The sequence below is a fragment of the Sander vitreus genome, chromosome 1 (genome assembly GCF_031162955.1).
Source record: "Sander vitreus isolate 19-12246 chromosome 1, sanVit1, whole genome shotgun sequence".
NCBI lineage: Eukaryota > Metazoa > Chordata > Actinopteri > Perciformes > Percidae > Sander > Sander vitreus.
Genome location: NC_135855.1, coordinates 20,335,594 through 20,354,853, shown reverse-complemented (window position 1 = coordinate 20,354,853; position 19,260 = coordinate 20,335,594). Strand labels below are relative to the sequence as shown.

At 39.4% G+C, this 19,260-nt stretch overlaps 1 protein-coding gene across 2 annotated transcripts; it reads left to right on the top strand.

Moving 5' to 3' along the window:
• The first annotated feature begins 304 nt into the window (after nt 1-304).
• Nucleotides 305-18,571, top strand: gas2b (growth arrest-specific 2b). 2 transcript variants are annotated; one of them, XM_078247431.1, is made up of 9 exons: nt 305-424; nt 2,045-2,151; nt 4,394-4,646; nt 6,114-6,223; nt 6,750-6,891; nt 8,442-8,505; nt 9,150-9,720; nt 9,835-9,942; nt 16,814-18,571. In XM_078247431.1, the coding sequence occupies exons 3-9, from the start codon at nt 4,424-4,426 to the stop codon at nt 17,021-17,023; spliced, it is 1,428 nt and encodes a 475-aa protein (XP_078103557.1). In that variant the 5' UTR covers nt 305-424; nt 2,045-2,151; nt 4,394-4,423; the 3' UTR covers nt 17,024-18,571. The 2 variants fall into 2 exon arrangements, with proteins under 2 accessions (XP_078103557.1, XP_078103549.1); XM_078247423.1 differs by lacking the exon at nt 2,045-2,151.
• Nucleotides 18,572-19,260: the final 689 nt, after the last annotated feature.

Sequence of the window (19,260 nt, the reverse complement as noted above, 5' to 3'; positions counted from 1 at the left end):
GTCGAGATCAGCAAAAATCAGCCAGCAACCACACCAATAAATTCAACCTGAGCCAAATTTGAATGTTTTTTTATTAGAAACGGACTCATAGTTTGCTTATACTATGTCGAATAATGTATAATCGAATAGTACAACTTTTCTCGCGTTGTTATAACGTGACAAAGAAAGCCAAACAAACTATGTGTGTTCAGCAGCTAGCTAACTTACACGATGTTGTAAGTTGACACCACACATTTGCAGGCGTGTACAGGAGAGATTGTTTTAAAAGTGACGGCAACCTCCAGCTTATTACAGTGCAGTTTACATGTGGCGAACCTGAGGGCGATGAACATCTGGCAGAGAGTGATGTGCGCATGTGTGTGAGAGAAGATACTGAGAGGAAACTTTTATGAAAAAGGAAATCTGCTGTTTCTGTTAGCATTTAGTAAGTATATTTTTGCATGATAAAGCTACTGTGTATTTTTAATATTGATAAAAGTTAGGACTGTAACGTTGTAATTGTTGCACACGTTGACGATTAGGATGTTGATGGTAAGACAAACTGTAATTATGAAATTATATCTCCCTCATTACAGATTATTTCACTGTTTCTACAAACGTGTTTTAGTTATGTTGGCAGTGTATTAAAGTATAGGTCAGTAACTTTAACTTAACGTTTTTGTCATAATGTCAAATATTGTTATGCTTTTGTTTATGACAGGGATAACAGCAGTTTCAAATTTAAATATAATTGGTTTAAACATAAAGTGAGTCATTAATGTGTGTTTTCCATAATTTAACATCAAAATTATACAATTTAAAGCGCTATGAACGTTTTATTTTTCTTTGGGGGTTTTTTTCTTCATTTTTTGTTCAGTTAATATTTTCCAGAAAAAGCTGTTAAATTGCCTTGTAGTCAGCAGAAGACATATGTTTGACTGTGAGTTTTGAAAAAGAGTTTACCTTATGGTTAAAGCTTAAGTTTAAGCTCTCAGTATATCAACACAGAAATAAATCTTCCAACATGTTCATGTCTGAGCATTGCCTCGGTAGGAAAAAGAAAAAGTTGAGTTAGAACTTCCTCAATGAACAGACTGTTCAGAGGGGATCATTGTTTATTTAATTTACCTCACACTAAAACAATCAATCAAAAGTATATATAGCCTATATTTTAAAATCTTGGTGCCAAAATTGTATTTTATTGTGTTTTACTGGAGCTAGAGCACAGTGTCCACTGTTCAGGGTGCAGCAGGCAACAGACCTTTCCATCCTGTGTTGATATGAGGTTTATTTAGTCTAGAAGCAGCATAAGGAAAGCCACTGGGTGAGAGCATCGGTGAAAGCTATACCTCAACTATGCTGTTCTATTCATTTAATGCCTTTTATTCATTCACTTGTTTTACATTACCTCTTTTAAGCTGTTACAATTGACACCTGAGGTACCAGATCATTGACTCAAAACTGACGGAGAAAGCTTTAGCTGCCAGCAGTGCTGTCGGACATCCACTTGAAGTTATTACCGTAATGATGTATTATTAATTGTTTTTTCAAACAGTTGCCACAGAGAGTGAATATTGAACAGGATTTGAAAGACAAAAGCAGAATGCATAAGCCTGCAGGTGATACAGTAACAGCATTGTTAATGAAATTACTTTGTAGAGACAGCAACATATCCTGACTGAAGAGAGGATTCTTTCAGTGACAGATTTGCTATTTTCTTTCCAAAGTAAACATGAGAGTGGTGCCTGTCATGTAAGGAAACAGAATTGTGTAATCTAGTTGTGAAGTTAGTTGTTTACCAGACATCTGCTTTGGTTTCATGCTCCGAAGACCCCAGTGTCTAACAGCCGCTTTGACTGTAAAGATGTTTGCTCTTATTAAGAAAACACAATTATAGGCTGTAAAATACCACTGAAGCAGATCTTACTTAAAGGTTGTGTAAAGTAAATGAGGTGGAATAGAAACACTGATACATGCATGGGCCTGTGTGTGTGTGTGTGTGTGTGTGTGTGTGTGTGTGTGTGTGTGTGTGTGTGTGTGTGTGTGTGTGTGTGTGTGTTTACAGACATGGACCCTCAGCTCTACAGGAGTATAAAGGCTGCTTGTGTCTGAGAGCTAGGCCAGTAGCTGACCTTTGCCTTCCCTTCCCCACAGAGCCATCCTGTAGCTGAGGTGTGAATATTGCACCTGGATGTTTTGTTAGAGACAGACGCTCTCATGCCCTGCTGGTCAACCTGTAAACCATCCTCAAACTTGGCAGGCAGCCCCCTCTACATTATACCTTGTCTCTGTCCCACGTCTGCATGATGTGTTTACAAAAGACCCTTTTCACTATGTCCAGTCAGAACCGCGTCTACAACATCCTCACATTTATCTCACACAAGCTGAGCTCAGAATTCACTGATATACAGTACATTACTGCATGTACGTCTTTGCCCTACTTCCTCTGTGATCACGTGCGAGGGATTTGTCATCTGCTTTTTGCTGATATACTGTAAGGCAACTTTACAACAAACTACATTTGAACTTGTAATAAGGATCAGCAACAGTGAGGTACAGGTACTTCAATGCAAAAACACAGGTGGTGTAGAACTAAGTGAGCTTAAATAGCCAGCTGTGATGCTGCCTTTCTGGGTCCCAAACATTTGCCCTCCAGGTGTTCTACTTGACGATTCTGCTTAAGGAATAAAGTCTTTGTTAGAGATCAGATTTTTATTAGACATGCTAGCGGCTCTAGTGATAGCAGCTATGTCCCTCAGTCGGTCGATCCACCACTTTTTACTTTTTTAATAAGACACTCTTGTTCCCTTCAGGATGAATTGTAATCTCTATGATTTTTTTCACTTTCCATTTACTGCCATCAAAATTTCAATTTGTCTAATACTTTGATTTATGACCAAAGCAAACATCTAATTTCGTACTAATTAGTAAAGTTAGCATGCTTACACATTAACTAAACTAGGATGTGGACATGGGCATGTTAGCATCGTTACTTATCTTGGCATTTAGCTCAAAGCACTTTTGCTTTTGGCATCTGAGAAGCCTTAAAATTCACAGATCTTTATATATACTCAAGCTGGACTTTCCAGATCGTATTCCATGTCTCACCAATACCTTACGTAAACAACACGGACCCCATCATCGCAGCCCCTTGTTTAAATGCTGATGTTCTCAGTCTGAATGCTTGCTTAGTTTTGTTACTTTTACAATGGAACTTTAAAGTCAGTTATCTGGAACAAACCAAGCCTCTACCAAGTCTCTACTGTATATTACTCAGCAGACCCAGTGACCCACTGAATGTGTTGTTGCCTTAATTCCAGGTGATTAGCAGTGAATGCTGGCAGTTACAGCATGTCTCTGCATGGGGCTGAGCTTTATGATGGAGGCTGCTCTGGGAACAGGACAAATGAGCCATATAGCCGCACCAGGAGACTGGCTCAGGGCTGTAGCCGTACATCTTATTAAACCTGCAGTCAGTCAGTCAGTTTAATCCCTTTGGTTAATGACTGTGTGTTGTGTGGTTGTGAGTGTAAGGTCTGTGCCTGGAAGCCAGTGTATATGTTGTTTCAACATGTATTGTTGCTTTTTTATTTGTGCGGCTCTGTGATTTCACTGCAAATAACCCACAATTATTACCCTCAAAAACCATTGTGTTTTAATTATTTAATGTTTTCTTAAGCAGATGTGCTACATGAATATGTTGCTACATGTTTAGCATGCCCATTGTGTTTGCTGTGAGTTACGTCACCCTCGGGCTTACGAGGTTAAAGTATGGCTGCACGTCGATTCAAGTCAAAATTCCCCTTTTGTTTGATTATCTTCTGTCATAGCTCAAGGAAACATGTCTGAAACAAAAAGAGGGAATTTTGCACCAAATTACTTTGGAAAATACCCACTTGATTTGGCTTACTCGGACTGCTGAAGCCTTGAAGCCCTGCACGAAAAGAGGACTGTGTATTTTGTCCCCCATCTTTTACTTTTGAGGAAGGAATCTTTTTACAGACAGTATGAACAGGAAGAATGATTACACCAACTATAACAATATATGTATATAATAACATTTTCAGATTTAGGCATCTTGTTTTGACATAGATTGAAAACATGTGATCCTAACCTTTAAGTTAAGGTGGCTCATTAGCACATTACATGAAATCGTCAGTATCATAATATTGACAAAATGTCACAAAGAAATGTCACAAAAATCCTTTCATTGCAATGCTATTAGGATTTAAAACATGGAATTGTAGTTTTATTGTTATTATAGTAGTTAAATTCTTGATTTGTAGCCAAATCTAAAACCAAACTCTCCAAATTGTGACGAAAACGTTGGTAAATTAAACTATACTCAGTTTATGCAAAATGTCAAAATAAAACCCTAAGAGCATTAAAAAGCATCTATTATTTGGTCCACCAGGGTCTGTCAAAGACGGATCTTAGCTGAAGCATGGACAGTGAAGTGGAAGCGATGAACACCAGCCTTGACGGTCCTCTGAGCCCGAGGCTCCTGACCGGGTTGGGGATGAACTGTCTTCTTGGCCAAAAGTACAGACATTCTGGGCCCGGCCTCGCCAGTCCTCAGGAGTACAACCAGTGGCTGCCTTATCGCCATGATGCCAGCCTGCTGCCTATGAAAGAAGACCTGGCCTTCTGGCTCAACACCATGATGGGTGAGACAGTGATCCTCATGCCAAACCTATGTGACAGTGACAGACCATAATCGATTATTGCCTACTGATGTTGCTTGTTGATTTTCCGCTCGCTGTTTTTTTGTTTTTGCCTTTTGTCTGTTGTTTGCTGTGTTCAGACTGCGCTACATTCAGGAAGTGTCTTTTTTTAAGAGCAGATCCAAAAAAAGGGGCGTTTATATATAGCCAACTGCTTGAATTTGTTGATGAAAACCATGTGTAGTAATATATAATAATATTTAGGAGGTGATGCATCGTGATGCATCATGATATCGACTTTGAATCGTGGGCGCAATTAAATCAAATCGTGAGACCAGTGAAGATTCACACCCCTAATGTTCACTACACTCTCTGGACATCAGCTACAGTGAAAAGTTATCTACAGAAACTCTTGAAAGTTTAGAACCTGGGCTTTTATTTTGAAGAATAGTTGAAAAAGCTACAGTAGCATTAAACACACAGGCACATTAACCTACTTATTATCCCAGATCCTTGAAATACCTCTCCATAAGGGGAACAGTGGCTGTGACTCCAGGGTAAGGGATGTTTCTTCACACTTTACTGCATTGTGAGGGGAAACATAAAGGGTCTGCACATGCCACAACCTGTTGGAAGGTGTCTGGAAGACTCCAACAGGATGAGTCTCTGACTTACAGTATGCAACTACAAAAGCTACAAAATAGCTTGTGGGCAAAAAAGTTATATTTGGAATCAGAATAGAGCTTTTGATGTGTTACACAGCTGAAACCTGATTTCCTCATTGTTTACCACATCACAGCGTTTCTTAGACAAAACATTTCTGTGGCTACATTTGGTATTTTGTAAATCCATAAATCAGAGAGAGGGTTAAGCAGATGTCTTTCTCTTGAGGTTTTCTATGCAACAGGATATTGTAACAAATATGTGATTACTGCAATATGCATGTACAGTAGAGTACACCATGTGTATTTATAAGAGAGGAACATATTTCAAAAATGGAGGTTTACCAGCTTATCAACCACGATCAAAAGATTTCTGGGAATTTTCTTTTTTTATAATGAAATTCAGCAGATAACTCAAACATCTGGGTTAGAATTCATTTTCACCTTCACTTAATGAGTAAAGGAGACACCTGGCAGCATAATCAGCTAATCATTTGCATTTTTACCTTGTTTGCTTTACATTTCTTCAACATTGTTCTGATCTTTCGTCAGCTTTAGAAGACCAAGTTTACGAAAAACTGTAGTGGACACTTTTGTCTCTTGCTGCAAGAAATACAACAAACTTTTTTGAGCTGCATGTTATGTTATTGAGATTTGTATCATTTTGCATTGGAATAGCCTATATTGTTTAAACTCCTCTTTTGGAAAGCTCTCTGTGTTTTTATGTGAAAATTGGCAAAAAAGCAAGATGACGAGCCTTGAGTATGAATGTCTTTACATAATTCAGTGTTTGTGTGTGTATCCTCAGGTGTAGACCTCACAGCAGACAGTCTGATGGAAAGGTTGGATAACGGCGTTGTCCTCTGTGAGCTTGCACAACTGCTCCAGGACAAGATGATGCACACCAACAATGGCAAGGTGCTGCAATGACAAAGTAACGCACACATTCACACATGCATACAGAAGAGAAGAATCAAGCAAATCACAGAAACACAAAACCACACCATACAAGTCATTTCCTTCCACCACTTTGTCACTGTGATTCTACGACCCTGTTTCTTACATAATAGATTCACTTAAAAAAAAAAGATCCGTCCAGTTCTCAGAAATTAGATATAGGCTCTTGAAAACCTGCTTGAAAGTTTGTTACAGAAAACATTTACAGTAAGTCTGAGGATGTATGTCAGGATCTGGTGGTGCATTCAATAATTACTTAGCCTCACCTTGCTACAGTAGATTATGTTTTGATAAGATTGTGTTCCTCCACACACAAATACAATATGAATTGATTTTTGTGTTGTTTCAGAGAACATGTTTCCACTGCGTACTCACTTCCTGTGTGTGTGTGTGTGTTTGTGTTTGTGTGTGTGTGTGTGTGTGTGTGTGTGTGTGTGTGTGTGTGTGTGTGTGTGTGTGTGTGTGTGTGTGGGTGTTGAAAACACAGCCTTTAATCAGAAGAGTGATCCACTGGCGAGCTGATGCAACTTCTGGATCATTCTTTGCCCGAGACAACGCTGCCAACTTCCTCTACTGGTGTCGAAAGATTGGTGTTGATGAGGCTTACCTTTTTGAGTCAGAGGATTTGGGTGAGTTAAGACCATAGATTGTGCCTAACATTACGGACTTAAGCAGCTCTAAAGTGAATCATGTCATGCAACACTTGTAGTATTAATTACACTAAAATCTTTAGACTTTGAGTTTCATCTCACTGAGGTAGAATTACACGACAAGTCACAAGAGCTGTTTCTAGACATTTTATCAAGTATTTGTGTCCATCTCTCTAATGCAGTCCATTTGTTGCATGAGAACATCATGTCCTTTATATTTCTTCTTAAATATTTCCATTCCTCCTCAATCCCTCCAATGCTGTTGTGTTTAGTGACAAATCTTTTTAGCATAATGTGTCTTATTTGTCAAAAGATACAGTATTACATTGCACATAATTTATTACTTGTAGAAAATGAAATGCATGCTTGTAAAATGAATGCATTCATTTTCATTTGTTTGGACCAGCCATTAGTTTTACATTCCAATTTTCCTGTGCAGTTGTTTTACTCTCTCATTATTGGCATTATTGGTGATTTACAATGGCTTTACTTCTAAAAGTCATATAACTCAACTCAGACTGCTCACAAACTCACTAAAATAAACCACTCAGAAGCAAAAAGGAACACGAAAAAAATTAAGATTTCAAGATGAATGTGACTACGTCATTGTGATGATTATATGTTTCTATGCTCTCAGACTCCCTGTATCATTTCTCTTATACACTCAGCGTATGATACTCTGTGTGCCCGAGGAGAACACAACATGCGGTTAACATGCTAACATGGTTCTGTATCATTAAAAGAACTCTCCTCTATGCACTTCTTACTTGGGCATGTCTACGCAGGGTGTCAGATGCGTGAGAATATAATGTGCAGGTTAATCCCCACCAACAATAAATCCCATCCCCCTCCCCTGCAGGCAGACTATCCTACTTCACTTGACTAATTGAGTGACGGCGAGAGTAAATTTACTGTACTTTGACAGTTTTCTGCCTCAGTGACACAAAGAACAGATGATTACTCTTCTTTTCTCTCGTCTCCTTTTCTTGCTGCAGCCATGATGATGGTAATGGTGGATGTCAAATACAGGTGAATGAAAATAAAATACCAGTGATAGTGACATACTCTCTGCTAATTACAATTGTGTTTTGTTGTTTGTTTGTTTGTTTCAGTCATGAATGTTGCCACATATTATACATAGTTTCATGCATGCTCAACCAAATCATCCTAACAGATTAACTAAGTGGGACTTTTTCTGGTCCAAACTGAGTGCACAGCGCCCCCTTTTTAATGTACAGATAGTGGATTGGAGGCAGGAGAGGCTGACTTGTCTATGGAGCATTCATGCCCTCATGCCCTCAGCTGCACATCCACAGGAATTCCTGCTCAGCTTCAAAGATAGAGATGCACAATAGAGACAGAGTACCTCCTGAAATGGGCCCTCTCTGTTCAGACTGCACCTCCTGTTTTCTTTTGACACAGACAAAAGTTTATCTCCGGAGACAGCTTTCCTTTCAGATGAGTGACTTTTTTTTTATTTCTACCCCTCCAACCCCTTTGTTTGTACTTCCTGTGCGTGCTGTGTGAAGTGCTCCAAAAGCAACCTCGGGAGGTGTGCCTGTGCCTGATGGAGCTGGGACGGATTGCAGCCAGGTAACTGCCCTACCTGTGTTACAGCTCCTGAAAAGTACATCACAACTGAATCACACTGAGCTGAAATCAACTCTCTGGGTTGAAATGTTCATGATGTCAAAGAAAGTGTCCTTCATCTGCTGACACAGACAAAGACAAAATGCCTTACATGTTTTTTTAAATGCCCAAAGATGCAACATGCTTAAACAATGCTGGACATTTCATCCATTTATCCTACACTCTTAGTTTTTCTATTTCAACTGGCCAACCATCACTTCACCTTCCATCACCTGTTTTACCATGTTTATCCATTCCTTTTAGCTACCAATTTAAGCATTTTATTTACTTTTAGGTACCTTTATCAATCATCTATTTATTACCTATTCTAAGTATTAAGTATTTATCCATACTTTTATCTGTCACTTGCAAAATTTTCGCTCACACTTGCAACTCATGGTGTTTAGTTACAGATGACTCAATATGTGAATATAGTTTTTAAAATCAAATAGCAATGTCTGTTTTTTTTTTCAAATTAGTCGAGCTACTCCACTTTCAGTCTTTCCACATCTCTGGTGACTGCACCAGTTCCCTGGTTTGGAATCCTTTCCTGTGTGTTGATTTATCCTCACGATTGCTGAAACATATTTGTTAAAACTCTCTCTTAGGTATGGAGTGGAGCCTCCGGGGCTGGTGAAGTTGGAGAGAGAGATAGAGAGGGAGGAGGCAGGGTGCTTATCTCCATCATCCCCTCTGCCCCTCTCCTTTTTTCCTGCATCATTGTATTCACCATCACATTCATCCCTACCCACAGCCCCCTCTCCTCCTCCTCCTCCTCCTCCTCCTGCGCCGCTCACTCCAAGCACAACCTGTCTGTCTGAACCCCTCGCTGCCTCCCTTGCCTCTGATCTTCCATCAGCCACAACAAACCCAGTACCTACATGTTTATCCCCTCCTCAGCCCTTCCTCTCAGCCTCTAACCCTTGTACAACCACAGCCTCAACACAAACACCTTTGTTCTCTTCATCCTGCACCACTAACACATCTGCTTCAGCTTCACTGTCAGCACCCTTGCCAGGCCAAACACTGGTAGCCACTCCCAAAGTCTCCTCTACCGCAATAACCAAACACACTCCCACAGCTACAGCTCCCATCACCTCCCCACCTGCAGCTCCTCGTTCCTCTAGCACATCCAAAAGCAGGAGGAGCACAGGCACCAACAACATTTTGGATGATATTGTACGTCATTTTATTTCCAGTAAAGGTTATCTTATTTGTGCTTACAGATACTTATAGATACTTACAGATACATATCTTGTATGATTTGCCCTCTCTTTGTCTAATTTTTTCCAGGTGAGAAAGATTATCGAAAACCCCCCCTGCAGCTGTCCGACCAGGTTCCTTGTTGAGAAGCAACCTAAAGGCTGCTACCGTGTTGGGGATAAAGTTCTATATATACGGGTAAGTATGTTCACGCTAACCCTGTCTCCAAGAAATTATATTTATATTTGAGAGACACATTATGAAAACTTAAAAATAAGAAAATTGTTCACTGAAAAAGTATTTCATTTGTTTTATTCGTAGCAACTAAAGCAGGATTAAACCTTCTTATGGTTATGTTTTGGCACTCGCAGGTTAAAGTTAGGGAAATATGGTGGTTTTGGTTTAATATTGAAAAGGTCCAGACTTGAAGCACGAGACAGGACATGTTTACTTTATTATTATTTATCCGCAACTACCTTCCCTAACCATAATCAAAATCCTTCTGTTGCCTAAACCTAACCACACACAAGATTTAATATGTGAACCAACTCGTACGTCCATCCTCTACCCTGACCTCTTCTCTATGACTTGTGTGTGCACTGCAAACAATTTAGCACTTTATACACCTGAGGAAAGATTGCCACTGAACATAATCAATTCTGCAATTATGTTTCACATCAAAACACAGCAGTTAAAACAAATTAGTCGTAAATAAATGTATTTTCTAGAAGACAAGGTTTGTTCACACACAGCTCCTCCACTAGATTGACACTAATACTGCTGATATGTTGTTCTGCTGATATGTTGTTTTATAAGCTATTAAGGAAGTAAAATGAATACATTATGTGAAATCAGAGACGTTCATGTAAAATATGATGTGTGGAATTATAACTTTGACACTTTGATACCATGACTTGCTAGATATAAACCAAATCTAATGGCTGGCCAAATGAAGATGAGTCATAGATGCTACACCACATAATGAGATGTGAGGTGCGAAGGCCCTCAGGTTATTAATCAACAGCTGAGTCAGCAACAAGTGCAGTGTGTCAGAGCGACTGATTAGCAACCGTTTGGGATGGAGACATCGATGCCTTTCAGCCTCCCTGAGTCGTGCACCACCCGTGTGCATCTGTACAAAGGCTTGAGGAATGGCCTTCGGGGAGGCAGGGTTGCTTGGCAACCAATGGTCAGGATAAGACTAGGCTGACAATGATTTTATTCAGCACATAGAGCTTCAGCATAGAGAAGATATGACCGTGATGTGCGGTTTAAATGGCAGCCCACTTGAGAGTCCAAGTCCACCGAGGTGTAGAGGGTTTTGAATATAAGAAGGTTTTACTTCACTGGCTGTATACGACCATCCATCCATCCATTCAAAGAGAAACAATATAACACCTTCAGTGTATATTTATTTTACACTGTGTAGAGTGTATTGTCTGTAAGGCATTATCCATAAATCCATTAAAACGTACTGTACATGCTTTACATTAAAGAATAGCTTATTTTGAACAGGATATGATCTCACAATATATATCATTGAGAGGCAAAGTCCCTCCCCTTCCGATGGACCTCATGGGACCTTAATTCGGAAAAATGGTAGTGAACAGGGAGAGACTAATTATTTTTTGATCCCGTTTGAATTGAGCCATGAATTATACATATGATGTTCATCAATTGAAAAGATAATTTTGCAAGTCAAGAAAGTTACAGTTTGTTTGTCGTAGTACCACTTTTGTGTGAAACCGCTCAGTGAACTACATATCTCGTCTCCCACAATATACGTCACCTTGCTTGATGCTCGGTTTGCTCGTTAGCTAGCTAGCTTAGCTATGTTCCACAACACATGTAACCTTATCTTACCAGATGTGTTCTATCCAGCAAAGATTAATCAGTCGAGAAGCGAAAAAACAAGCAAGATCCGTTGCTTGTGTGAGTAACTTTACATCTCGGTACGAAACACACATCGAAGCTTCAGAGAGACGTCACCTATGCAACTTTGAAGTGTGTAGTCTTTCTAATTACGTATTTTCACAGTCCTATACTTCAACAGTTCTATGACAAACTGAGACTTAAATTGACGAACATCATATGTGTAATTCATGGCTTAATTCAAACTCGATCAAACAATAATTTGTCTTTCTCCATTCTACCGTACATATTTCTTCCAATTAAGGTCCCACGGTGATCCACCGGAAGGGGAGGGACATCACCTCTATTAAACAGAGTTACACAGAGATTAGTCTCGCTTCCTCCACAGCGCTGCTGAGGAGGGTCTGGCTAGTTCACACAGCATTCCGGGATGGGAGAAAAACATCTATTTGACAATTGGCATTTCTTTAAACCAATCACAATCGTCATGGGTGGCGCTAAGTGCCATACGGAGCCACGGTGCCGCTGCCAAATAGTCTTGGGAAGGAACTTGTTTTGGTGGAACGTGTACGTTCAAAGGTTGTTTTAGTAGTGCAACAGAAAACTCAGATTGGACAGATGGATTTACCATGCAGAGATCTGAGGAGCACTTAACCATAGTCCTCATAAATCGACCGGAGTTTAAAGGAACACGGCGACTTATTGGGACTTTAGCTTATTCACCGTAACCCCCAGAGTTAGATAAGTCCATACATACCCTTTTCATCTCCGTGCGCTCTTTCCGACGGCTCCACCGGTAGCTTAGCCTAGCACGGATCCTGAAGGTAATTGGTTCCAACTAGCCTACTGCTCCGAATAAGTGACAAAAATACGCCAACATGTTCCTATTTACATGTTGTGATTTGTATAGTCACAGCGTGTACAAATAACAAGGTCACATGAGACACAGCCATCTTCTAACCGTATATAAACTGGGAACTATATTCTCAGAAAAGCGCCGTCGGAAAGAGCTACAACGCGGAGATGAGAAGGGTATGTATGGACTTACCTAACTCTGGGGGTTATGGTGAATAAGCTAAAGTCCCAATAAGTTGGCATGTTCCTTTAAAATTCCAACACAAAGAAAGCGGTAACAGACATCCGGTTGAAAAGAGTGAAATCCGGCAGAATTTCCGGCAGCAACGGAGCAATCCCGGAAGTGGAACGTCGTGGCTATAGACTACACAGAGGTATATCACAGCTTTGGTGGCAAATTGGTCACTTGTTGAAACTGATTTAATTGTTTGTATTGACCCAACACTCTCCTAACTGGTAATCAATGCTAATGTCAGCGTCTGCTTGTGTACAACATAGTTACAGCAACATTTTGGACTGGCTGACAGACAACATATTTTTACTGCCCCTTTAGAATATTGCCTCCCTTCAAGTCACAGAACACCTGTTTCTCTACAGCAGACCTGTCAATGTCAAAATGGCAGCACGTGTTTGAACACCACATCAAAGAAAGGCAATAAAGATGTGATAATGAAATAATGTTGTTACTTTATGGTCAGGTACAGCAGAAGGCAAGAAAAAACAACTTTTATTTATTTCATATTTCAATATCTCAAGGATTGTTTTTCTAAACTGTCTCAACTGCTGACCTTTTGTGCTCACCTTTCCCATGCAGCCTACATGCAGATACAATGTTCCGCCATAACTCTGTGTCCGTCTGTCAATTCCAAGCTATAATTACTAGTTTGTAGATGCTACTTGCACTTCTCCCTTCCCTTTTCTCAAACACACCGCAGCTGTGTGAATAGAGCGCTGCAGCCCAACGACCCTGACTCCATCCATTACCTTGAGCTGCCTACGTGTGTGCAGAGAAAAACGCCATGAACCTCAATTACCATACCACGATAACCCCTGTGCAACTCCTAGGAGAGCGTGCCATTCAGTGTGTACAGACCTTTTTAAAGAGCAGATACTATTGATTACCGAGACAAAGTCATTAGTGAGGGGTTTAATCAGACAGCGTGTTAATGAGCAGCTGAGCATGACCGCCCCTCCTCACGTGTAAACTTTCTACCCCACCTCTTCCCCCCCTTCTCTATTCCCTCTGGAGTCTATTCAATCCCGCTGGCCCTGGAGTGCTCCGCCATTCTTTGGTGTTAAAAAAGAGGGAGGCTTTTCTTTCTTCTCTGTGCCCAATTAGGCTCTCCTTCGGCTTTGTAGCAGCGACACTGTCTGCCTGTGTCAATGGAAGGGAAACACATTGAAACACCTTACAATATCATGCCGCATCAATTCTTTGTTCATCATGCTATCTACCTAAGCGATAAACCTAAAAAGTAAAATGAAGACATCTTGTTGTGAAGACGAAGGCAAAATCAGGACCAAAATGAGGATGATGAAATAGTTTTTCTTGCCTTTAGCTTAGCATTTTGGCAGAAGACCCCTTCACCATCCTCTGTTCTCAAGTGTCCTTGAGCAAGACATTGACTCCATAGAAGCTCCAGGGTCTTTGTTCTGTAGGTGACCCTGACCTTTGACCTTACAGTGGAATGAGACTGCAGTTAGGCCCATTGGTGTTTTGAGCTAAATGCTGTGAACATGGTCACAGTGGTAATGCTAACATGTTGATGCTAAGCAGGTATAATGTTTACCCTGCTCACCATCTTAGTTTGGTGTAAGCATGCTAAGTTTTGCTACTAAACACAAAGTACAGCTGATGCTGATGTCATTTGTTTTGCAGGTATCGTGTCATTAGATAAAACATTCACCTAAGTTATTTAAATTCATCCTGAGGGGAAGATGCAAGTCTGTACAAAATTTCATGACATGTAAACTTAAAACCACAAATGTGTATCGCATGGTGGCGCTAAAGGAAAAGTCAGGGGATCACCAGCGTCATTAGGCTTCGCCCCCTGGGGACCATGAATGTCCGTACAAAATTCCATGTCAATTCATGCAGTAGATGGGATATTTCAGTCTGGACAAAAGTGGTGGACCGACTGACTGACATTGCCATCCCCAGGGCCAAAATGCTAGCATCGCTAAAATCTTTCTCCTCATCCTTTAAAATAAGTCAACTCCATTTTATTTATATGGCCAAATATCAAAAACCTGCCTCACAGGGCTTTAAAAACTGTACAACATATGACACCTTTTGTTCTCAGGAAAGAAAAGGTAAAAAATCTTTAATAATTAATCTATATCAGAAATGGCAAAGGCTAGTCTACAAACAAATCAATATGCTGGCCCAGGGGCTCTCAAACATCCAATATATATATATATATATATATATATATATATATATATATATATATATATATATATATATATATATATATATATATACAGTATATACACTTTAATTAATCTCAGGTAGTCTCAGACCTGAGTACAGCAGGAGAAATAGAAATATAGAAAAGAGATGAGACACAAATGTGCCTGCATCAGCTCATATACTTTAACGTTGCTTAGTTTGTCTCTTTACTGTACATTGTAAAAAGGACTAGCTGTACTCAAAAACACCATCAAAAGCAGTGGATGTGGCTAAAGCGTGCCTCCTACTGGCAGGTGTTTAAATGACTCCTCCTCACTGAGTACACTCATGTATCTTTCAGCAGAAAAGAGAGAGAGAGAGGGAATCAATGGAGCTGCCAGGGAGGACACAGGGGAATCCAGGCGGTAGTTTATGGGCTGCAGACGTAGCACACTTTGTACAGAGACCTAAATGGGGGATGGGGGTAGTTGTAGAGACACAAATAAAGGACTCTGCCTCACAAAGAGGGCTTGTGTTGACTATTACAGTGCAGAGAGAGGCTGACTTTGTTTTTCATTAAATGATCAGTTTGGTAGATTAATTGGCAGCATATGTCCCTGCTTTGCAATAATAATGATGCATAATATACAAATCATGTACTGTATTAAAAGACTTATTTAATCAGGTTACAGAACAAGAAACTGCCATAGTCAAACAGCCACACAACCAGCACATATAAAGCCAGATAACCAACAATCAAGTGACACATATGGATTTATAAAAACAATTATATGATTAATTTAATTTTCTTTCTTTTTTTAAACATCACAGAAAAGCTTTGAAATCTCCAATTTTCTAAACTGGTTCAAGAGAATCAAGCAACTATATTTAAACATAACAGTTTTCACTACATTGTATGAAAAATAGATAAAAGGTGAGCATAGATAATGACAAAAAACATTTATTGGGAACTGACAATTGGATTAATTTATATTAGATTTTTTTAACAATCAACTTTGGCTAATGAATGAATTTTTGAGAATGAAGACCAGTCAGAATTACAATCGCTCCATGTCTGACAGGAAAGTGGTTTATTCAGGATGTCAGACTTGACCCCTGTCAACCTCAACATTTTAATCTGCAGGATGACAGCTGAGACGGACCACGTCTGGGCTTTCCTTTCTGTGTTGCGTGTGTCCATGCTTGTACCATTGACTTTTCATCCCATACATGTGACACACACCTCCCCAAGAAGAGTATATCTGCTTGGATTATCACATTCTTAATGGCTCCGTAATGAAGGGTTTATTGGCGATAAGGCAAGAGGGGGGTGGGCCGGTGCTGACAGGACAACGGATGGCTTTGCAAGGCCTCTTGGGAATGTTATTGCCTCCTGGGAGTTGAGGGTCTGCGCTAAACTCATCTCAATTTCTCCTTTCATTTTTTTCCCCCAGGCTTTATATTGTGACTGTAGTTGCCATGGCAGCGGTTAGTTTTCAGCTGTAAGGACGGCTGTCTTTAAAGAATGTGTTGATTCAAATACAACTGACCTCTCTCCTGCTAAAAGATAGACTGGCTATACAGTAGTCATTTTAGTCAAAATACTGTGTTGCAGATCCGTGTGGGTGTGCCTTTGTGCGTCACTGCATGTGTGTGTATTCATGTTCATATGTGGATTAGTCCTGCGTATGTGCTCAGCTGGTGCCATGAGATGTTGTTTCATTTGGTTTAATGAGATTTTGACAAAGCTATTCGAGAGATCATTTGCCTTTCATAGCCAGAGCTACACACGCTTGTAAATATTAGATTGGTGTATGTCGGTGTGGGGGGAGGACTGCTTTCCATATAATTGAGAATTGTATTCATAAACACATCCTGGAAGAAAATATATGCACACTTTTCCCTCAGCATTCCCCTCCTTGACTGTGCTTTCTTGTGTCACCTTTGCAGATGCTGAATGAGCGTCATGTAATGGTACGTGTAGGCGGAGGCTGGGAGACCTTCATAAGTTACCTGCAGAAACACGACCCCTGCAAGGGAGGAGGGCCAGTGGGCAGATCCGAGGTCAGGGTCTGCAGGGACAAAGCGAAGCCACCCAGTTTAAACATCTCACCTGACAGCTACATGGTGGTCGGTGCCCATTACCGAGGCAAGAAGTAGACTCTCAAACTGCTCGCTTTTGCTTCTAGTTCTGAACATTTGACTTAATCAGACCAAACTGTACAAGGTCAATGATTTAACATATAGTTTTTTACCTCAAGTTTATACAGAAATCAAACATTTTCTATTTAAAAGGTATAGATACTGTATGACTGCATAGCAGAATATTAATTGGCAGCGATTTTAATAATCGATTAATCGCCTCAGTCACATTTCAAGAAAAAATGCCAAACATTCCTTGGTTCCAGCATCTTCAATTTGAAGATTTGCTGCACTTTTTTGGGGGACATATATGATAATAAACTAAATATATTTGCATTTTGGACTGAGGGGTGAATTAAACAAGCAATCTGAATACATCACTTTGGACTGTGAGACATTTTCACTACAGACTAAATATGAAATAGAGAAATAATCAGCATTGATCAGTAGTGAAAATAATTGTTAGTTGCAGCACACGTTACTGTATATAATAACTTTCATATAATCAGAATCATCAAATATTCTATCAAGGATGGTTTTGTGTAGTACTGTATGCAATAATGTCACTATGAGTTAAATTATACATTTGTACTGATAGTAGTTTAGTTTATGTATCATGGTACTGTAGTTTGTATATTTGAGCTTTTGTATTTTGTTCCAGCAGCAGTTTGAGTACTACACATAGTATAGTGACTTTTAATGTATGGAATTATTTTTCTGTATTTTACTGGATAAAACCTGTGTTGGTTTCTGTTAAAAATAAACTTGCTGTTTTAAAGATAGATAAATATCTTTAGATAGATAATATTTTTAGTAGTATGTATCATCATTTGTCATTTATATAATATACTGGACCATTATGGTCCTGTAGCAGAGATTGTATCGCCTCAGCCTTAAAGAGGCAAAGACACAACACATCAGGTCCTACCTCTAGATGGCACCATGTCCTTAGTGACAAAAGGCCAAGCCTCGTCGCTTATCTGGAGGAGGTGCTGTCAACAGTGCTGTTACGATCGTGTCTTATGTCTCCATTTATCTCCTAGTTGGACAGACAATCTCTTTTCAGTTACATAAATTATACTGTAAACCATTGATTTACAGCTAAAATCTCACAGTATCTTACTTTAATGTTGTACAGGCTCATACTGTAAAGGGCAATGCATTCTGCAAGAAAATAATAATATTACAGCACTATCTGCGAATGTTTCCGATTACAGGTATTTGACGTTAATACCAATGCATCTTGGGAAAATAAAGGAAAAGGCGGGAATTACACTGCTGCCAGTATATTAATGTAAATTCAAATAATACAGTAAGAAACTGTATGTCTATTTACAGTGAAATACCTAAACATTTAAAAACAGTATGGGTACTGTAAATAAACAGTAGTTCACTGGCGAAGCTGCTGCCAGTATATTACTGTAAATGTAAGGTGAAAAGTTTTACAGTGTACCTCGTGCCCACAGAGAGTACAGTACAAAACACACTGCCGCCTCATTAGCAAGATTTGGAGAGTCACATATTCATTTTTTCTAGTGTGCAAACTGCAGAATACAAACGTAGAAAGTCACAACACTTTAGTAATTACATGTTTTATTTCAGTAAAATAAATAAATTAAAAATGGACACAAGTTTTAATATATTGAAATAAACTAACTGTAATGAGATCATGCAAGACTGTTATGTCTTTTTAGTCCCCACACAACATCTGCTGTGGATTGAACCAGTATAAATGACTTGTAGAAAATAATAGCTGTGCTACTGAAACAAGTGCCACTCTAAACGGTGGCGTTTTCACAGAGCATCTCTCATTGCACAGAGTACATTTCTAAGTTCCTCATGAAACACAGGAAGTTGCCACTTGAGAGGGATTTTACAACAATTTCAAATGCATTGTTACACTGTGTTGACCTCATTCCTTTTTTAAAGCGCATACTGTAATCCTTAATGTTTTGTCAATCTTGCTACTGTGTGCTACTGTTCTTCTGTGTTAAAACTCAATCCAAACATTGTTATGTTGTTGATGTCCTTGAAATTTACTATTGGAGATATAGGGGTGTTAATATGTGCTTTAAATTTGTTGTTTGTAATACTTTTTTGACAAAGTCCTGCACATGTGCAGTGGTGGCACATCAGTTCTGGAAAAGATTTCCCAACTATAATACACAAAAAAACGTAAGAGTTGTGTGCAATTGTGCTTCAGTCCTAACAACACATTATACTTGCACCATGTACTTATACATTACAGTTTACTG